At 38.0% G+C, this 20,306-nt stretch overlaps 1 protein-coding gene across 4 annotated transcripts in view; it reads left to right on the top strand.

Moving 5' to 3' along the window:
* The first annotated feature begins 2,222 nt into the window (after positions 1–2,222).
* UBE2E3 (ubiquitin conjugating enzyme E2 E3) overlaps positions 2,223–20,306 on the top strand; it is a 103,754-nt gene continuing 85,670 nt past the window's right edge. The window contains exons 1-3 of one of the 4 annotated variants that reach the window (XM_067741337.1): positions 2,223–2,592; positions 3,633–3,851; positions 5,625–5,675. In XM_067741337.1, the coding sequence (XP_067597438.1) occupies positions 3,658–3,851; positions 5,625–5,675 (245 nt within the window). In that variant the 5' untranslated portion in view covers positions 2,223–2,592; positions 3,633–3,657. Of the gene's footprint in view, positions 2,593–2,788; positions 3,002–3,073; positions 3,094–3,632; positions 3,852–5,624; positions 5,676–20,306 lie in introns of those variants that run through there. The other 3 variants (XM_067741334.1, XM_067741335.1, XM_067741336.1) reach the window with 3 other exon arrangements.

The following is a 20,306-nucleotide window of genomic DNA, read 5'->3' as shown; positions in this document are numbered from 1 at the left end:
GGGAAGATCCCACATGCCGCGGAGCAACGAAGCCCGTGTGCCACAACTACTGAGCCTGTGCTTTAGATCCCATGAGCCACAACTACTGAGCCCACACGCCACAACTACTGAAGCCTGCGCACCTAGAGCGCGTGCTCCACAACAAAAGAAGCCACTGCAATGAGAAGCCTGCGCACCACAACGAAGAGTAGCCCCAGTAGCCCCTGCTCGCTGCAACTAGAGAAAGCCAGCTCGCAGCAAGGAAGACCCGAAGCAGCCAATACATACATACATACATATGTACATAAATAAATACAATTTATTTTTTTAAAAAAAGTAACTTGCCTGAGGTCACATGAATTTGATAGAATAAGATTAGAATCCAGTTCCCTTGCTTTTCAGTCCACTGTTGTTTCTTTTTTCATGGAAAATGCTACCAAACACAACTAAATATCTTTATCTACCAATCTCCTAGCCCCACCCTAATCCTATCAGCAAATTGCCATTGGGCCTTCAGTCTACTTATGTAATATTAAATTTCCTAAAATATCCCACTTTTTAATATATAGCTTTCCTTTCACAACTTCCCATTCCAAATAGAGCAAAATCCAAACTCCAAATTGGTTGGCTTTTGCTGTAGCAGCACAGTGTAAAAGTTGGGGGAAACTTCTGCCTGTATTTTCACTAACAAGCTCTTTCCACAGGTACACTTTGATCCAGCCCAGTGAAACTTCTTGTCAACACACACACCATGCTCTGTCTGAGACTTCCTATTCCTTCTGACTAGAGTGTCCTTCCTCCTAATCGACCTGGTACATTTTAATGACCTGTTCCCCTTCTGGACTGGTTGCTTCTAGCACAGAGTAGAGACCTGGCTTGAGTCACACAGTAATTGAATGAGTGAATTTTGTGTGTCCAGCACCTAGGGCATAGCCCTCTGAAAGGTTCGCTGAATGACTGTTGTCTTTGGAAAATCACAGAAATGTAACTTACTCGTCAGAACTGTAAGCAACAATTTACCAAAACTTTTCTATTTGGAGGAAAAATAAGTAAATATATTGGCTCACTCAGCCTTTTTTTCTCCTTTTTTCTTTCATTCTAGTTCAGATGTTATGACTCTACTATTGTCACTCCCTCTGTGAACTCCACATTCTCCCAGCACCCCTGCCCCTGACACTTGTGGGAGAGGAATCCCCAAATTCCTTAGGGGCTCCATCACTGGAGCAAGTTCTCAGTAGCAGAAGGTCTGGGCTGCAAACAGGAAGTTTTTGTACTTCTGGCCACTTTGTGCCTGGGGCAAAAACTGCAGAGTCCACCTGGAGATTGCAAGAGAGAATGACAGAACAAAACTAACCTTCCCTTAACCCCATCTGAAGCTTTTCTGTGTAGACATTCTGACCCAGTATCACTTAGGGCTTCTCTTTCCAGAACTGGCGTCTAGCAGGCACATCAGAAGGGCATCCAGCAAAGCATCACCCTCCTTACAAGGTCCCTCTTCACTTAAAAAAATCTTGAGTGGGACGTCTCAATAATTGTTCTGAATTTTTAAGTTTTCAAAGCATCCGAAGGACCTTCCTCTTTGGAAGGCTGAGGGCCAAGGAGAAGCAGAGGCTAGTCACCTAGTCTCGAAATCCTTTTTTCCTCCTTCCATGCCCAAGACCCCCTCTTGCCCCTTTAGCTCACACGGGGGGCAAGAGGCAGCTTTCCTCCGCCTGCGTGCCTGGCTTCAACGACACCCATTAGTCTCCAGTCTTCCAGGGCAGTGGGGGACTCCCGTCCACGCGACCCGGGCCCCTGCCCAGGCGTGGGGGCCCCGTGGACCACGCTGGCCCGTGTGTAGGGAGAGGAGATGCGGCCAGCCCCGGGGATGACCCTGGCCCCAGCCTGCGGGGGCGGGTAGTCCAATGGGCAGCCTCGCTCCGGAGGCGGGCTCAGGCCGGAAGCCACCCCGCGGCACAGCGGCCCCGCGAGACGGCGCCCGCGCCCCTGCCTTCTCCGGTACCGGCTCCGCGGCCAAGGGCGTCAGGGGCCAGCCCGCCGGGTCCCCGCCGCGCTCTTTGTCCTGGCCGCGCGCGGGCGGACGCGTGCGCCCCCCGGGTGAAGGAGGCGCGGAGAGAGCGCGCGGGAGCGCGCGGGAACAGCTCGCGCCCGCCGGGCGCCGGCGGCGCGCGCCCCTCCGCCAGGCAAGCAGCGAGCGAGCACGCGCGCCGCCGCCGCGCCCTCCCCTCCCCCCGCGCTCGCCTCGGAACTTGCTGACTGCGCGGCCGGGAGGAGCCGAGCCGGGCAGCGGCAGCGGGAGGCCACAGTGCGCGGGGGTCTCCCGCGTCCCCTACGCCTCGCCGGGAGCTCGCGCCCTCGCCCAGCCGAGCTCCCACCCCCCCCTTTTTTCCGAAGGCGCTGGGCGGCGCCACCCTCCGGCCGGAGCCCGGCACTGCACAACCCCCTCCGACTTTCAATGTTCCACACTCCCCGGCCAGAGCCTCCTCGGCTTCTTTTTTTCCCTCCCCCCCCTTTCCCCCCCCCAGCTGCCTCCATTTCCTTAAGGAAGGGTTTTTTTCTCTCTCCCTCCCCCACATCGTAGCGGCGCGCGAGCGGGCCGGGCGGGCGGCCGAGGTAAGGCGGCGGGGCCGGGGGGCCGCGTGGGGGGCGGCCGGGGCGGCGGCGGCGGTGGGGGAGGGGGCGGGGGCGGGCAGCTTTGTTCGCGCCGGGAGCCCGCGCCGCCGGTGTCCGCGAGCCGCGGCGGGGCCGGCCGGGCTGCTCGCATCACTTGGCGCCCGGCGCGGTGAGCGCTGCCCGCGGCCCCCGCGCGGCCCTCCCCACAAAGGGCCGCGGAGCTGCGTGGCCGCCGTCGCCGGCCGCGGCTCGCCTCGGCGGGCGCGGAAATTTGTTGCACTTCTTGGGGCTTTGTTTGTTTGTTTGTTTTCCCTCTGAAATTTTTTTTTTCGTTATTTTGGACAAAATGTCGGTCCGTGATGTAAAAATTGAGCGAGGAACCTTGATGGCACGGGGAGCTTTGCAGAAGGTGCAGTTTGAATTCTGCTTTTCCCAGGGTGGCAGCTCGGTCTTGGCCGGATGAATCTTCTCTGCTGGCCGTGAAAACGGCCAGAGCAGCTTGTTAGTTGATTTTTTAAAATTCGTTAAGTGTTGTATTTAAAGGCTTACGGGCTCAGAGGAGGAATCGCCACCTTAAATAAGCATATGGGCTATTAATAGGGTATGTTTTCCTCTCGGAAAGGGAATTTGGTAGCTTTGACCAATGTCAGTGTGTAAATATTTAGACGTTATTAGTGACTTTTTAACATTTTTCAGCGAGATCTGTTATTTACAGTGTGTCATATGTTATTAATGCTCGTTGCCTAAGTTCCCTGGCAAATCTGTTTCTTGCCTTCTGAGAAAGTAGACAATTGATAGATTGTCCAAGGGATGGAAAAAAATGTGAGTGGGTTTTCTAACTTGAGTTCGGTAAAGCCCTGAACGCTGCCGTTGTGAGACACATCACCTCCCCTGTAACCTTCCTGTACGATGAGATGTGTGAACACTTTTGAAGCGTTTTCATTAAAATATGATTTTAGGTGAAGATTAAGAGAAGAAAATGCTGTTGGCTTATTTCTTAGACTTACATTTCCTTTCTTTCCCCCTTTTCTCTTTAAAAGTTTTCCAAGAAATAACTTCACCAAGATGTCCAGTGATCGGCAAAGGTCCGATGATGAGAGCCCCAGCACCAGCAGTGGTAGTTCAGATGCGGACCAGCGAGACCCAGCCGCTCCAGAGCCTGAAGAACAAGAAGAAAGAAAACCTTCTGCCACCCAGCAGAAGAAAAACACCAAACTCTCTAGCAAAACCACTGCTAAGTTATCCACTAGTGCTAAAAGGTAATGTGTAAAAAAAGGATTAAGCACGTTGTCAGGTTGTCTTCCAAATGGCCGGACGCTTTTGTTGGTTTTATATCAGCAATAGTTCGAAAACATTTCCTTTGCGCTCAGTTTTATTTGGACTTGAATGAGTTGTCATTCTTTAGGTGGCATATAATCCACCTCCCTAGAATTAGACTTTTAAGCAAACTCGTTCTGTACTTTGGTGACTTCAGTGAGAGTGTCCTTGAGCAGAGATTGGACTAACATCTGACAGATTGTTTAAGGAGTTGGCAAGGAAAATTTGGTGAACCCAAATTAGCTGGTACATTGAGGATGTTTCCTTTTTATGAGTCATATTCGGCTTCCTTGAAATTGACACTTAGATCAGCAGTGTCTCTTCATGAAACTTAATGATCAGAAATGGTCATGTTTGCTAGAAAATTTGTAAATTCAAGGCCTTGGCTGTATTTGAAAGCAGATTTTAAAATTGTGCTCCAAATCTCCTTTCAGTTTTACAAACATTACTTTAAGTCATGCATCCCAGGTATTACTTTTTGTAATTAAGCTATGGTTATATAGCTCTGTGTCCTTGTGAGGGCAAATAAAACTGAAAAGTAGCCATTTACGTTTTAGGTGGCACTTGGTGAGTGACAACTTTGTCATTTTTCCTCTTCACTCTAAAACTTGTGGATATGCTTGTCACGTTAATACTCAACAGCAGGAGAAACATATTTTGTTGGATATAAGTGAAAGATCATTTGTTTCTTGTTGATTTATGTTATCTGTAATGGTGAAAAAAAGACTGTCAATGGGACTCCATCAGTGGTGGTAGTAGTGGAATACCCATGATTTCTAGTAATTATACATCAAATGCTTCTATAGCATTAACCAATATCGACATTTTATTGATTTTTGTTGATCACAACCAAAAGAAAAATAATATAAAAGCTGATAAAATGTTGGCATTCTGTAGTGATATTCTGTGGATTTTCGCCTCTATTACATCAAAGTATTAATAGCGAGAATATTTATGAAATAACAGCAGTCTTTGAGATAATTTAAAATTCTCAATTTGTTGTAATCTTGTTGATGAACATATTAGACACATCTTAAGTTTTGAAAGCATTTTAAATTTGAATAAAATAAGGACTGCGTTTTTTCCTCTTACCTCAGGGATGTCATTATCTCTTCTCCCAAATTTATTTAATTTAAGTGCTGTACTTAAGGTCAGGGAAAACAGATTCAGTTAAATAAGATTGCCAGAATCCTTTGGAAGTTTTTTACTGGTAAAAATATTTGTAAATTTCAAAGTTTTTTTTTTTTTTTTTTTTTACAGATAAAATATTGTCAGAATTATTAATGTGCACTTGCAGTAGCTTGTTAACTCTTACCTTGGTAAAAGTGACTTGAAGTCATTGTCAAATATTCTAGTGCTTTCCCTCCTCCCTTCTTGTCTCATTTGCATATAAGCTTGAAAAGAGAATTTCTTTGGTAAAAAGTGTTTTAAAATACATTTTATATCCTTTACTGAGTACTAGTGGAGGGCTAGTTCTCAAATCAGGTGTAAATGTCTTACTTATTTATAGTAGCAAGTGAGAAAAAAAGCTGCAAAGTTTCTGTTAAGGGATTTGGGTTATGCCTCTGAGAACAAAGAGGAAGCAGCCATGTTAGCATTACTGAAGGCGAAGCCAGCCTTGCATTTAACTGCATGGTGGTAGAGGGCAGTGTAATTCCCCGGTTATTCTGTAGACTCTCTCAAATCCTTTTTGTCTGTTCTCATTTCACTAACAGAATTCAGAAGGAGCTAGCTGAAATAACCCTTGATCCTCCTCCTAACTGCAGGTAAGAAACAAATTTTGTTTTAATTTCAAATTGTGGAAAAATATCAAGAGATTCATGTATTGTCCTTGAATGTGTGTGCTGCAGAAGAGGCTACATTTGTTTCTTTTCAGCTTTGCAAGTGGATTAAACAAAAATTGTCTTGGGTGAATTAAATTTGGGTGGAAAAAAACCTTTTTAGCGTGTATCATACAATTTGGACTTAAGAATATGATTTTGTGCTTCTTGCTGGGATTAGTATGAATAGTGCTGATTTTTGTTCTGCTGTAATAGTTCTATACTGTGTTTATTCAGAAGTATATTGCAGAAACTTCTAAAATTTTGCTAAGCTTTAAAGTTACTGCTTGTGTGCAATCTGAACTGACCTTCCAAATTTAGAAATTGCTGAATGTGGTGTTACAAAATGTAAATGCAGTAAACAAGAGTATAGTTGTTTCTGTTTGATTTATTCAGTAATTTGCCTTAAGGACAAATTTTTTACGTGCTAAGCTAATGGTTTTAGTTGCTGTTTTCTAGAGAATGCATTGCTGGAATTATTTACATTTTAATTAAATGGCCTAATTACTTGGGAAAATTCTTAGTAATTTTAGTACTTGAAATTCGTGTATAAAAAGCAGTGAATGAGTTGGAATTTGTGGGAAGAAGTCATTTCAGTGAAACTCATGTAGAATAATTTAAGATTGTTGGTTGGTATAGGTGTATTAATAGTAACTGGTTGGTAATTTTTTTCCTGAAAATTTTTTTTAAATTCCTCTTACTTAGTGCTCAGTTTTTCAACAGTGACTTTATGGCTTCCAAAATTCATCAAACTTAGAAAACCAGTCTTTAGATGATTTGCATGGAGATACCTACTCAAGAACAAGAGTGGCTGCTAGAAATAAGGAAGTGTTGTGGTTTGATATGAAAATGTTTTCTTGTTTTACCTATATTTTTGCTACAAGTTGTGTTCACTTGTGATGATCAGACCTATTTCTGAAGTCTACTTGAGATATAATAGGATATAATCCAACTGCTTCTTATCATGTGTGTTAAGTGGGTCCTCCAATAAGGTGATCTGATCCTTATTTGCTCATACTTGTAATCAGACATTTCAGTTCAAAAAGGAAACATGAATGTAGACTAATTTTAAACATAGTGGTATGTCAGATCTCAAAGTAGCGCTTACGAGCTGCACTGTCCAGTAATGTAGCCACTAACCACTTGTGGTTATTGACCATTTCAGTTGTAGTCCAAAAATGAGATGTTCTGTAAGTGTAGAATACACATCAGATTTTGAAAACTTAGTATGAAGAAAAGAACTTTTGTAAAATATCTTACTGATTTTCTGAAAAATATTTATTGCGTGTTGAAATATTAATATTTTTGATATGTTGGGTTACATAAAATGTTTTAAAATTAATTTCTTTATTTGCCATTTTAATACAGTTAGACAATTTAAAATTACATTTGTGGCTCGCATTATATTTCTGTTGAACAGCACTGCTTTAGAGAATAAATAAATCAAAGTATTTCCTTTCAGGCTTCTAAATGGTGTGTCAAATCTGTAGCCATTTAGGGAGGTCAAGTTAAATTTGCTCTCTGGAAGAATCACTTAACTTGGCAGAGTGTATTCTGGTATTTCTCATTGTAAAAGACGTAAAGATCTATCAGTTCAAAGGTCTTAAATGTTTTAAAATTGCATGTAAGGTCAAACATTCTTTAAAGGTTTTTGTTGATTTTCTGCAAATGGCACAAACTAGTGTTCTTGTGTAAATCTAGCGAACCCAGTAGAGATGTGTGAGATGCCCTCAGAGGAGTAGCTTAGTGTTGCAGTTGCTGAAGAAATGTGCTCTACATGTTTAGCCCAGGAATGTTTCCACAAGGTCACTGACGATTATTTTAGAGGAAGTAGAGTCTTTCTTGGAGATAGAAAGTTTAACTTGTTATTATTTTTCTCTTTATCTACCAGATTTCCTTTCAGTCCATGAAATAATGCTTTACATTTAGTGATTAGGCTAGTGAAATAGTGAACCTTTGGGCTTGCCCATGTGCAGTAACTTGGAAACAGCATCTGTGCTTTCCCTTGTCACAACTTGTGATCACTGTCAACTCTTGCAAATGACATCTTTCAGTTCTCTGCTTCTTGTTATGTATGAGTTTCTTTGAGACTGTGTGAGTGATTAAAGAAAAAAAACAGAAAATATGAGTCTTAGTAGGAGACTGGAGAAGTTTTTTTTATTAGTTTGGGGACAGCCTTCCTTCATATGCTGGACAAGTAAAATACCCACATAGTTTCGTGTGTTTTTCTATAAGTCTTCAGATTCTTTTGGGTGGAAGAACATCTAGTCCTTGTTCTTGAGCAGGAATTTGGAATAGTGAGTGTTTAGTGGAGGCATTTTAGGAATTTGACAGCTAATTTAAAATTTGTATTGTATTTTTACCTTGTGTCATACTTGTCGTGTTCTTGTAATTCACAGGTGCATTGGTGAGAATTTTAGCTTTATGATGATCGTACAGTTTAAATTTGTTAATTTTTGTCTTAATTAAAAATGGGACTCTATATTAATAAATTCTAGAGTATGTGAATTAATATTGCCTGAAATCTATGAAACCTAATTCTTTTGACTTTAATGTGTAGTTAATCAGAATTCCATTATGGTTTTGAATATGATTTTTATAAGCTTATCAAAGTACGTGACACATTTAATTCTTCCTCAGGGAAGAAATGTAAAGTATGTCTGTGTACATTCAGGAAAAAGTAGAATGGAATACAAGAAAACTCAACAAAAGCAAACTTACTCAGACTTGATTAAGATTTTTCTTAAATTCCTTCCTATGTTTAATTAATAAAATATTCTTTAGTTACTATATAGCTGTGTCAAATATGTATACACCCAGGGTGATCATAGGATAGCCTTAATTACTGAATTAAGTGTGTGGCTTTAAACATGTTTGAATACATTTTGATAGTATTGATATTTCTTCTCCCAATAGTATAAAAGTTTGATAAAATGTTATTTCCAATGATTTGATGGCATTTCAATTTTTAGGTATTGGAGTGCTTTAGGCCAAAGCATTCTAAACATAGGGATATGACATTTAGTGCCTTCAATTCATACTCTTTACTGTATTCCAGATTAGAGTATAAACAGCTGATACACCAGTGAGAATGAAGGGAAATTGTATGTGCTATTAAGACATTTATGTTCCATCCAAAGAGTGTCCTTGTCCTCTCAGGACTTGACAGGTGGCGGAAGTTTAGAAAGGTGCTGGATTTTGAACTTAGCCTCTAATTCTTTCTGTATCTGAGAAAGTAGAAAAATACTCTCCAAAAATATTCTTTAATATGTTCAGATTGAATCTGTGTTAAAGTAGGTATTCAGGGACATTTGTAAATAGTTTTTGAGTGTGGGAAAGACCTTATTGGGAGGGAGGTGTGACGGTATCAAGTTATAGTATTAATATGCGAAACCTGAAAGTAGGTACTAATGCTTGCAAGTTTTGCTCATTTCCTTCTTTCTAAAAAAAAAAATTAAGAGAAGCAGTTAAGTTCTAAACCAGAAGTTGGCAAGCCCTGATTTATTTGTAAGCCTAATTGTCTAACTGGATGAGCTCCATCTCCCTTTGAGGATTACCACCACTTTGCACCATTTCTAGGGAAGATAGAACTTCACTGGACTGGACTGTCTGGGTTCAGATCCCTGCTCTGGCACTTAATAGCTATGTTAACTTAGATAAGGTATGGAATATTTCTGTCTTTCAGTCTCTTATCTGTATAATGAAGATTAAAATGATATCCTTCTTTATAAGTTTGTTGTGAGGATTAGATGAATTAATATGTTTAAAATTTTTTTAACAATGTAAACTTGGTCAATAAAACGGCCGTAGCATGGTTAAAGAGCTAGTTTATAGCAGTATGCCTTCACTCTTGCTGGCGTTTTCTCCAGTGCATCAGCATCCGACTGTAGGAATAATTTCATCTTAATCAGCTCCGCACCTATTTATTGAGACTATGTCAGGCAGCTGTTTTTTTGATGTTAGTAAAAGCAGTTCCTTGGAACTTGAGTAAAAAAGAAAATAAACCTAAGAACATTGGGTAAAGCTGAACAAATAGTATATCCTCTTTAAAGGAATATGCATAAGGTTAATGATACTTAATTCAGTAGAGAATGCTCTGACTGTCCAATAAATTATAATAAAAAATTTTAAAATAATGGTGATAGGTATGTTTTCCCTTTTAAATGTTCCATTGTAGGAATTTGTAGTTTTACTGTATTGAGAATGAGATTATATCAATGTTTTTGTAAAATTTAGATTCTGAATTGATACAGTTTACTCGTTACCTAAACATAGCATTCTTTCCTTCTCTCTTATCTAGGGAGAGATTTTGGAAGCTTTCTCTAATTGGTGTATGAAGGCAGGTCATGATCAAAATAATGTGATATCTACATAGCTTTGTTGGTTGCTTATACAATACTTGGTTTTAAACCCTCCCACACATATGGATAGATTGCTTTTTTTTTTTTTTTTTTACTTATACATTTGATTGTTATTAGCCAACAATATTAGCCAGTTTATATTAGCCAGTGTGTGCTATGTGAAGGTACCCTATTTTATAAAACAAAATTGTGCCATTAATCATCTAGTCCTTTTGTTTTCAACTGTTGAAAAAAAATCCTGCAATTGCCTTTTTATAAAAATTAAATCTCAGTTGGACGCTCAATTTGTGAAACAGATAAGTATAGAACTACTCTGACTGAAGGTGTTTTCCATCTCACTCTACTGTGGTCATCTACCAAGGGTAGTTCTTATTTTATTATTAATTAATTACATTTTGACATCAGCATAGACCTCAAAAATCATGAGGATTTTTCTTGGTACTTGGACATTCCTGATAATTTTAAATGTTTTATTTTTCAATAAGCTAATAGTTGGTTCAGCACAGCTGTAATATCAATACATGAATCCGGTATGTTAATAATATATACTATAATTATTTACTTGTTTGTCTACCTTCTGCAAGAGTTAGTAGTCCTTTGAAAGGATTGTCTTGAACATTTTTCTGTCTTCACACAGTGCTTTTCATGTGAAGATTTATTAAGTTAATAAATAAGTTGAAGTCTGTCAGATTGACAGGAATAGAAATTCCAGGCAAAACAATGAGTTTGGATTGGAGAAAATCTATTATATATCCCATATATTCTTTACTTTTTCATAATTGTAATTTTTAATATGATTATTCAGAGGTATTTTGTTACCATTTTTATTATAAAAGGAAATTGATTCACAGTAAAGCTAATTATTTCCCTCATATATGCCAGTGTAGCAGAAGGACTCAGATCTGTTGTGACTAAAAATTTTTTCCAAAAGAATGATGTGATTGAAAATAATATTCTTCCCCATCTAAAGGTCACATTTTTATTAGGGATCTGTTAATTTCAGTGCAGATAATGTAATTAGAAAGTGTGTGAAAACTGTGCATTTAAAAAGTTGCATGGTTACTTTGCTGCTGCATGCAAGACTCAAATTGTTTTGTTCCTTTCTATACATAACCAACTGGTACCTTATTCTTCTCTCCTTGAATAAGTTGCTGTAACAGCAGATGGATATGTTTAGTTATAAGAAAGTCAACAAGTCATTGTTCCTTAGAGTGCCGGGCGCTCCGATTGATAACAGAGAACTTGATCTGCCATTCTGGTCTTTCCTACAAAATTAAGATTAAAAACAGAATAAAACCACTGTAGATCTAGAGAAATAGAAAATGGTTTTTTTCCCTTCCCATACTGCTTTTAACAGGAAGTATATTTGGCATTTTAGAATCTAGAAGAATAAACATCTTTAAACTTTTAATATTTCTCTTGCCTCAGTTCTCAACTGGGAGCAGTTTTTGCCTTCTTATTCCCTCACCCCACCCTGGCCTAGGGGGCAATTGGCAATGCCTAGAGACTTTTCACAACTGGGGGAAGAGGGGCTGCTACTGATAATTTAGCGAGTAGAGGTTAAGGATGCTGCTAAATACCTTGTAATGCCTAGGTCAGCTCCCTCCAACAAAGATTTATCTGGGCTATAAAATGTCAGTAGTGCTGAGGTTGAGAAATCCTGCTGTAGATGTTTATTCCAGTGCCTTGCCTCTTTAATTTTTACATAGTTTTTTTTTTTTTTTTTTTTTTTACTGTTTTCCTATCTTACTAGTGATGCCTACTGAATACATTCTCCTGTACCTTCCTCAGAGTTGGTGTCCCCATCTCCCACTACTCTTGTGCTGTAGTTTATCTTATGTTATCTGATACATGTCTGTTTTTTTTATGTGAACCTACAGGAATGGCTACCTTGAGTACCTGCTAAATTATGGTCTATTGAGGCCAGAAATGCTTACAGCAGTATTTTTAATTAACTAGTCTCCTTCTAGTTAATTATACCCTCTCATGATTTAGCTTTAGGCTGGTTGTATCTGTGTGCTACTGGGAATATTGAAGTATCGTCAAGTAGAAATACCATTGGAAAGTCATCAAAATTCAATTGGATTCAGTACGTTGATTGAACTACAAACAGGTTAGAAAGCCATGCTCTTCATTTGATTTTGATTTTGATCATTAAGACAATACAGAGATTATTTACTTCTATTATTGTTACAAGTCCACAGTCCTTTATTTCAAACTCTTGAGGCCAGTAATGTTTGAGAATTTGGAAATTTTAAGATTGTAGAAAGGGAATGTGATACATTTGTTGTGTTTTATGTAACACCGCCAGTGGGATCTGGAGAAGCACTCCATAATCAAACACATTCATATTTCTACAGTCAAATTGTATGAATGTTCATATTAAGGGGATAAATAGACACTACAGATAGTTTTTGGTTAGTTCATGTTTGGTGTTGCTGCCAAATTATTTTTCTCCAAACTTACTTTTTTTTAATCTTTGGTTTTTAGAGCTTTTGGGATATTCCAGAATTGCGGGTAAGCAATTGTGGCTGTATAATACTTCTGTTACAATCACAAGTGACTTCAGCTATTTTACTCATGGTGAAAGGGCGTTTAAAGTCTTGTTCAGCTTTTCTTTCTTTTACCTGTTTCCTGATAGCTGTTTTTAGTTTCTCAGTTGTTATTTTTGTACTGTTGCTTTTTGTTTTTTTTGTATAACTTGTGTGCTTAACTAGAAAAAAGTTTAGACTCTTGATTTTAGAATTTTTTCTCCTTAAGATGAAACTATAAGTATCAGTTTCTTTTTAAGTTATTCTGTGTACATTGGATTACTTTTCTACTTTGCTCTCAGAATTCTCTTTTAACCATTCTGTTCATTCTGGGTATACAAAATTACACAGAAAGGAAGATATCCTTTAATACCTAAGCTCAGGACTTGCCATTTTTATGTATGCATTTTGTCTAGCATTTGAGTGCAGTTAGGCTGTAAAAGGAGACGTTGAATTTTGCTAAGCTGTGTTGCGTTAACAAACAAACCTAGAAAGCTTATAACATGAACATATAAACGTTTGTCTCACTTATATGAAGTCCTCTTCGGGTCCAGGGACTCTCCTGGTTAGCTCTTCCACGTGTTGGCTCAGATCTGTGCAGCTTACATCTTGTAGCCCTGCTATTTGGAACATGTGTCCAGGCAAGATAGCTAGAGGGTCATGTGCTGGCTGACTGTTACGTGCTTTGGTCTGGAAGTAAGGCATGAATTAATCACATGGCCTCGACCAACTGCAAGGTGGCTGGAAAATGTCAGGGAGCATATGGATATTCAGTGAGAAATCGATTTCTCTCCCTATATACAAAGGATATATACTTTATGAATAAGTGAGCACCCAGCCTGACACTACTGGATTCCATAGTATAGTGCCTATTAATATGCTATTTTATTTAATTCCCAAAACAATCCTTTGAAGTATCATTCTTGTTAAGATTTCAAAAGCTAATCTGAGAGTTGTCACACATGTAGTGCATATACATAACAGCTCCAGGGCAAAAATTTAGGCTTACTTTTTTTTTTTTTAAATACATTTATTTATTTATTATTTTTGACTGTGTTGGGTCTTCATTGCTACTCGCAGTTGAGGGGAGCAGGGGCTGCTCTTCGTTGTGGTGCACGGGCTTCTCATTGCGGCGGCTTCTCTTGTTGCAGAACACGGGTGTGCAGGCTTCAGTAGATGCAGCACATGGGCTCAGTAGTTGTGGCTCATGGGCTCTAGAGCGCAGGCTCTATAGTTCTGGCGCACGGGTTTAGTTGCTCCACAACAAGTGGGATGTGGGATCCGCAGCATGTGGGATCTTCCCGGACCAGGGCTTGAACCCGTGTCCCCTGCATTGGCAGGCAGATTCTTAACCACTGCGCCACCAGGGAAGCCCTTTAGGCTTACTTTTTACGTGAAGGTAAGCACTTTTGCTTTTGTACACTGCTGCTTGAGAAATTGGGTAAAAGCATTCAGAGTTGTTTAAGGGTTTGTAGGTGCATGTTTAGTATAAGTACATCCCATTTGTTTGCTTATAGTCTCTTGAAGGATCCAAAATACTGTATGGTTTTAGAACCTGGGAAGTGAGGTCCAGATGGTGAGTTGGAGAAAGAAGAGTTGCCTTCTTTGGCTTGAGGGTGCTAGGCTCACCTTGAGTTTTTTTTTTTTTCTTCTTCTTCTTTTTAAATCATTCAGAAGCATTTTCTTTTCAAGGAGCATTCCCCAAGTTGCCAGCTTTCTTGGTTATTCTCTTGCCTTGTAAGGAAGAAGGTCAGGGATTGAATACGATCGTAATGGAAAAGGCAAATCTTTGTTCTCTGGCTTGTAGTTCCTTGTGTAAGGCTTTTCTTTGGGCAAAGCAGTGAGACTTTAAATCTGCCTCTACTTTTTTGTCTGGGGTATTGTGAAGCGGTCTATGTTTATGAATTGCTTTGAAGTTGGAAAAAAAATCTATGGATGAGAATTTCTAGCTTTATGGAGAAAAGTCCTAATCACATAGGATTTTAGGAGTATTTTAATGCTGATTTCTCAGCAACATGTGCACTTGTTATTTTTTAATACTGGTACTAGATCTGACTTTTTATAGAAATTTGGCTTTATATTAGATCCCTCTTAATTTTGTCTTGTTTTATATCGTTTCATAGTTTATTTAAACACTATTTTTCCTAAACTTGTGAATTTATACAAAAATATTTCCAGATAATAGTATGGAGATTTGCTTTTTTCTTAGGAGTCTCTCTGGAAGAGGAACTGTTCCACTTAGCAAAACAGACCTAATGTTTTCAGTGTGACCTTCTAGGTTGATATAGTTCATTTTAGATTGATAAAACTAAATGAATTTTATGAATCAAATCTGTGTCTTGCATCTTGTCTAAATGCTGTATTAAAATTAAAATTTAAAGCTTTCAGGTTTTTCTTTCTGTTGACATTTCATCAGTTTTATAAGGGTATAAAAGGAAATAGTGTAAGCTTGTTTTTAGCACCTGTTTTCGATGTGATGGTCAGTTAGATGTGATTAACCTTAAGTAATAGCAGGAGGGTCAAATTTCTAGAGTTATTAAATTTTTAAAATCCCAGCCTCCTGTTTGGTCCTTGTTGTAAATAATAATTGTTTTAATTTTATGGTTATTTGCAACAGATAAAACTTTGAAAGGAGTTGCAATATTGCCTTGTTCATTCATTGTCCAAGGTTTAGTCTGTCTGTTTTGGAGGGATTTGGACCAGTTTTGCCATTCTGAAGTTTCTTTGCCGCTTCACTGTCCCAGAGTAAATATACTTTGTCATTCTGTTTAACTTCTAGCTTGTCTGGGGAAAAATAAAGACGTCTCTAGTCTGAAATTGCTTTTGGGAGTATAGCTCCACATGTTTTGGTCTGAGTGAAAGGCCTAGGGAAACATGAATTTTGTTACCTTTTTATTTTATTTTCCTTTACTTATAAATCATCATGATGATTCTCCCTTTATATCCATGGGACTCGCTTTTTATAAACACCATTCGTTCCCTTTCTGAGGGTGGTTATTTGTAGTTTGTTTTGCCATTTACCATCTTATAGGTCCTTTACAAATGGATCATTTTTTTACATTAAATTTTAGTAAGTCAAGAATCCATTTATTTAGGGTCCCCAAGAGAATCAATCTCAGAAGATTGTGGCTGCACATTTTTTATGGCTTCCTACTGCTTTCTGTAGTCTTCTCAATTTAAACAGTAGCAACAACAAAATATAGAGGGCATCATAAAGCCTTGGCTTTATGGTTTTATTTTTGTTTCACACTTGTTTCTAAGGGTATTGGTAATATTTGTTGGATTTGTAAATACTTGTAGTAAATTTACCTGCTATCACAAAGAGGGGAAATCTGGCATTTGAAGGGTTTAAACACAAACTTAAATGCTTGTGACCCGTGTGGAATTCAGTGATGGTTTTAACTAGTGCACCTTTAGATTTTCTTTATTTTATTTACATTAGTGTCTGTTTAAAATTTTTAAAGACATTTCTGTTATATCCTCCCAGATGCTTAATATCCCCATATCCATTAGAGGACTATGCCAAGTATTCATTTTGTTCTTTTATAAGCCCGAAAATAAATATGTTGCAAATGATTGCTTTTCCCTCCTGCTGAGGTTTCTTAATTTTTTTAAATTAACTTATTATGGAGAACTTGAAACATATACAGAAGTAAACAGACTAGTGTGATAAATACCCTTGTAGCCTTCACCCAGTTTCAATAGTTACCAACGTTTGACCAATTTTGTTTCATTTATAACACCAAACCATTTCACCCTCCCATATTACACTGAAGCAAATCTCAGACATCATTTCATCTGCATTTTTAAAGAACAGCTATTTCAGTGTGCATTTTCAAAAGGTAAGGACTTCTTTTAATTTAACCACAATGTCATTAACACATCTAAAAATATCAAAATTCTTGAATCAGTCATTGTTCAAATTTACAAATGTCTCAGGGATGTCTGCCTTCCTTCTTCGCAACTAATTTGAATCAGTATCCAAATAAAGTAGAGACACTGTGATTGGTCGATGTTTTTTATGTATCTTCCAATCTATAAGTTCTCTCTTTTTTTGTTTTTGTCTTTCTCTTTTTCGTTTTTGCAATTTATTTAATGAAATAGGGCTGAGTTTCTAAGTCTGGATTTGCTTATTGCATTCTTAGTCATAGTATAATATCTTTCTTTGTGTTTAGTGTTTCCTGTAAATTTGGGAGTTAGGTCAAGAGGCTTGTTCATATTCAGGATTGATAGCCCCCCTCCTTTTTTTCTTTTGACAAAACTGCTTTATAGGTTGTAGTGAGCTTTTCTATCAGGAAACACTTAAGATCTGATTGTCTTTTTGTGATGCTGGTAGCCATTGGAATACATCTCTTAAGAGAAATTTACCCACATCTTCCATTTGGTTACCAATCCGGTGAGTTACATAGTGAAGGCAGAATAAGTGGTTAATTCTTCCCCTTGTTTATCAGATTTATTTTTTTCTTCCTTTTCAGAATAATGAGTTGGTTTCCTGTTATCCTTTTCAGACTCATTGTGAACTTGTATTTGTTGTGTTTCATTCCATTGCAGTACTTCAGTATATTGCTGCTGTAGTCCTTACAGACCTTCTTAATTTTAAATAAACTTCAACTTAAATTGCTTTGCCTTAGGAAACTTTGGATGTGTAAAAGTTGCATGGACATATTTGGTGGTAAAAAAAAACGCAAATGCATGTTATTCAACTTAACCAATGCCCTGGGTGTTATTTTTAAAACTGAATACTTACTGAAACTATTGCTTTAAACATAACATATTTTCCTGGCCATGTCTTCATTTGTCAAGGGATAATCAATGTCTTAGCATTAGAATAACCAAAATTCCTTTATTAGAACTCTATGTCTGTTCTTAAGTTCTGAATTAAAATTGATTAAGGTGGAATGCAAAGACCTTTATCAGAATCAAATTATCACAAGAATTAAATTTAAAAATGAACTTTGTTGTTCATTTTTATCTGAATATACAAGAAGAATGCACAAGAAAAGCGACCTTCTTTGTCTGTTTACAGTGTTGCTTATTGGTGTCCACTTTGGCATTTTGGACTGGGTTGTGCTTTGCCTTAGAAGACACTGAGCATCCTTGGACTTCGCTGACATAGTGCTAGAAGGGCCTCTCCCAGTATTGTGGCCACCAGAAACCAACTCCTCCTCCCATTTCCAAATGTCTAGGGGGGAAGAAGGGTTATCATTTCCAGTTGCAAATTACTGGTCTAGATTCCACATTATAATGATAGCAAATCATAATGCTGTAATAAAAATATTTTTGTATAGCATTGCTTTAAGTAATGTATAATTTGTAATAGACTTCTTATGTAAAATCTATCATGACCAAGTGTGTATGATTTTACTGCATATGAAATTGTCTTCTATGCAAAAAATAGATATTTTCTTCCTCTAGCATTTTACTTTTTTTACACCTCCCCCAAACTCTGAAATCTTTCATTAAATTTAAGCTTTTTGTATGACCTTAACGTGTACATATACACACTCTCTGGCAAATATGTATCTTTGTATATTCCTTTGATCTTTTTATTGTGAGTGAATTTGATTTTATTTACAGGAAAATCTTTGCTCTTAACAGGATTTTTCTGCTAGCCCATTGCCTGAAACTGAACCTTTACTTTTCATTTATCTCCAGTCTCCTTCCAATTATTAACCTTATCCTGTTTCTGAGAGTTTTGGTTTTTTTTTAAGCCCATTTAATTGTCATCTTTTCTCTTCTTATCCACTATCTGGCTGCCCATTTATCTTTTAGTTTACTGAGCCATATATGTAGCCACATCTCCACTTTTCTGTCTTGTATTTCTTTCATCTTTTTGTAATCTGGCTTTTCCTCTTCTGTTTTATTTGAAAAAGCTATTTGGTAATCTAGCTGTCAGTGTTTTTTTCATATGACTTATTTTTAATTTCTTTTTTGTTTTAACTGCCTGCCTTCTTATATGTTTTTACTTTCAACTTCTTTTTGATGTCCCTGAAATGTCGCTTCTTTCTCCTAATTACTCTTAAGTATTTAGTATTTCCTCTTATGTGGGGTATTATTCTTTTTTTTCACTCTTGTATCTTTTATCCCTTCTCATTTCCCCTGGGCACTCATGCCACATTGTGTCACAGCTGCTTTTTGATTATGGAATTCCCTCAGGAATTTTAGTGGGTGTCCGTCAAAATGTTCTGCATTTGGTTCTTAACTTATCTTTATTTTTAATTTCTGTTATGTATAAAAGCTATGCTGTGGCAAAAGTGGTCTGTTTCCCACCCCCTGGGCATAACATGGGTTTCTAGGTTCTGCATCTCTGTTTACCTTCTCTCACTGCATAGAATGGCTTTCATCCACAAAACCGTAGTGCTCCTTTAAGGCCCATTTCAAATCCTACATCTTGTGAAGCCTTTCCTGCATATCTCTCTTTTGAGAGACTTACTTATTTATTCTCTGCTACTTATCGCCTCTTTGTCACATGCCCTTTCTTTCTAACTGAACTGGGCACCAGAACTGGGTGTGGATCTTATGTTTCTTTATGTTTTCACCTCTTAGTGTAATACTCTTGCACTACATTTTAGGATAATGTTAATGAACTCCTGAGCTGAAAGTCGCTCTGCAACTAGCCAGATTCTCAAAGGTGCGGCATACCACAGGAACCCTACTTTGACCATACATCCTGGTCTGTATCTTTTGTCTTGGTGTAATTGTTAATAGCATTTCCTTTCACTTTCAGAAATATCCCAGTTAGTATGATAAGTTGTAGGGTTACCTTACCCTAATGCTATATGTGGGCAGTGTTCTGGTTAGGCTTGGTGAAGCAAAACATTCTTGTAATCAAGCATTGTCCAAAGCAGAGATTCTAATTTCATAGTCCAAGGGTGGCCTGAGAATGTGCATTTTGAGAAGCATGTCCTAGGATTCACGTACTAGCTACACTGTAATCAGTTTTTTGAGAAATAGTGCTCTGAGGTTTAGGGTCATTGTTGAGATGAGGAGAGTTGGGAAGGGACAGGGGAGATAATGAAATACCATTTATTCTCTATGAAGCTAGAGAACAGTTAAGGTTGTGTTTCTTACTTGGTTTTTAATGGCTAGCTGTTTCTTAACGTAAGCACTCTCTTACGTTATGAGAGTGCACTCTCTTATGCCTGTGTCATAATGCAAAAGATTGGTAAAAGTGGGAGGAGTGTGAGAATCATTAGCGCCATGTGTATATGTATATGTATGTGTGTGTAGCTAATGACTTAATGAGGGCATGAAATTTTAGTGCGAACAGCTGAAAATAAAAGTAAATCAGAACTTAATAAGGTGCAACTTTGGAGGAAGATGGCATTAGCTAAAAGCACCAGAGACATCCCGAAATCTTACTAGATGTTTTTATTTAAAAAAAAAAAAAGAAGAAAATTTAAAACAAACAAACTTCAACAGCAGTCTCTTAACGATAATCAACAGAGGATGATTCATTTGAAAACATGAATTAGATTATTTGTAAAATAACTTTTAAAAATTTATGCTTAATACTTTTATTAAATACTTTTCTCTATAGATTTACAATTAAGATGTTTTAAACTTCCAAGTGGTAGCTCTTTCCCATGTTATCTTTTATTCTAGAGCATAGGAAAAGATGACAAACTACCTTAAACATGTTTTGAGGCAAATATGACCTAAGTCCCCAAGCATGATACTAGTAC

Source organism: Pseudorca crassidens, chromosome 6 (genome assembly GCF_039906515.1).
Source record: "Pseudorca crassidens isolate mPseCra1 chromosome 6, mPseCra1.hap1, whole genome shotgun sequence".
Classification (NCBI taxonomy): domain Eukaryota; kingdom Metazoa; phylum Chordata; class Mammalia; order Artiodactyla; family Delphinidae; genus Pseudorca; species Pseudorca crassidens.
The sequence above is the reverse complement of the archived record's forward strand: the minus strand, read 5'-3'. Positions and strand labels throughout refer to the sequence as shown.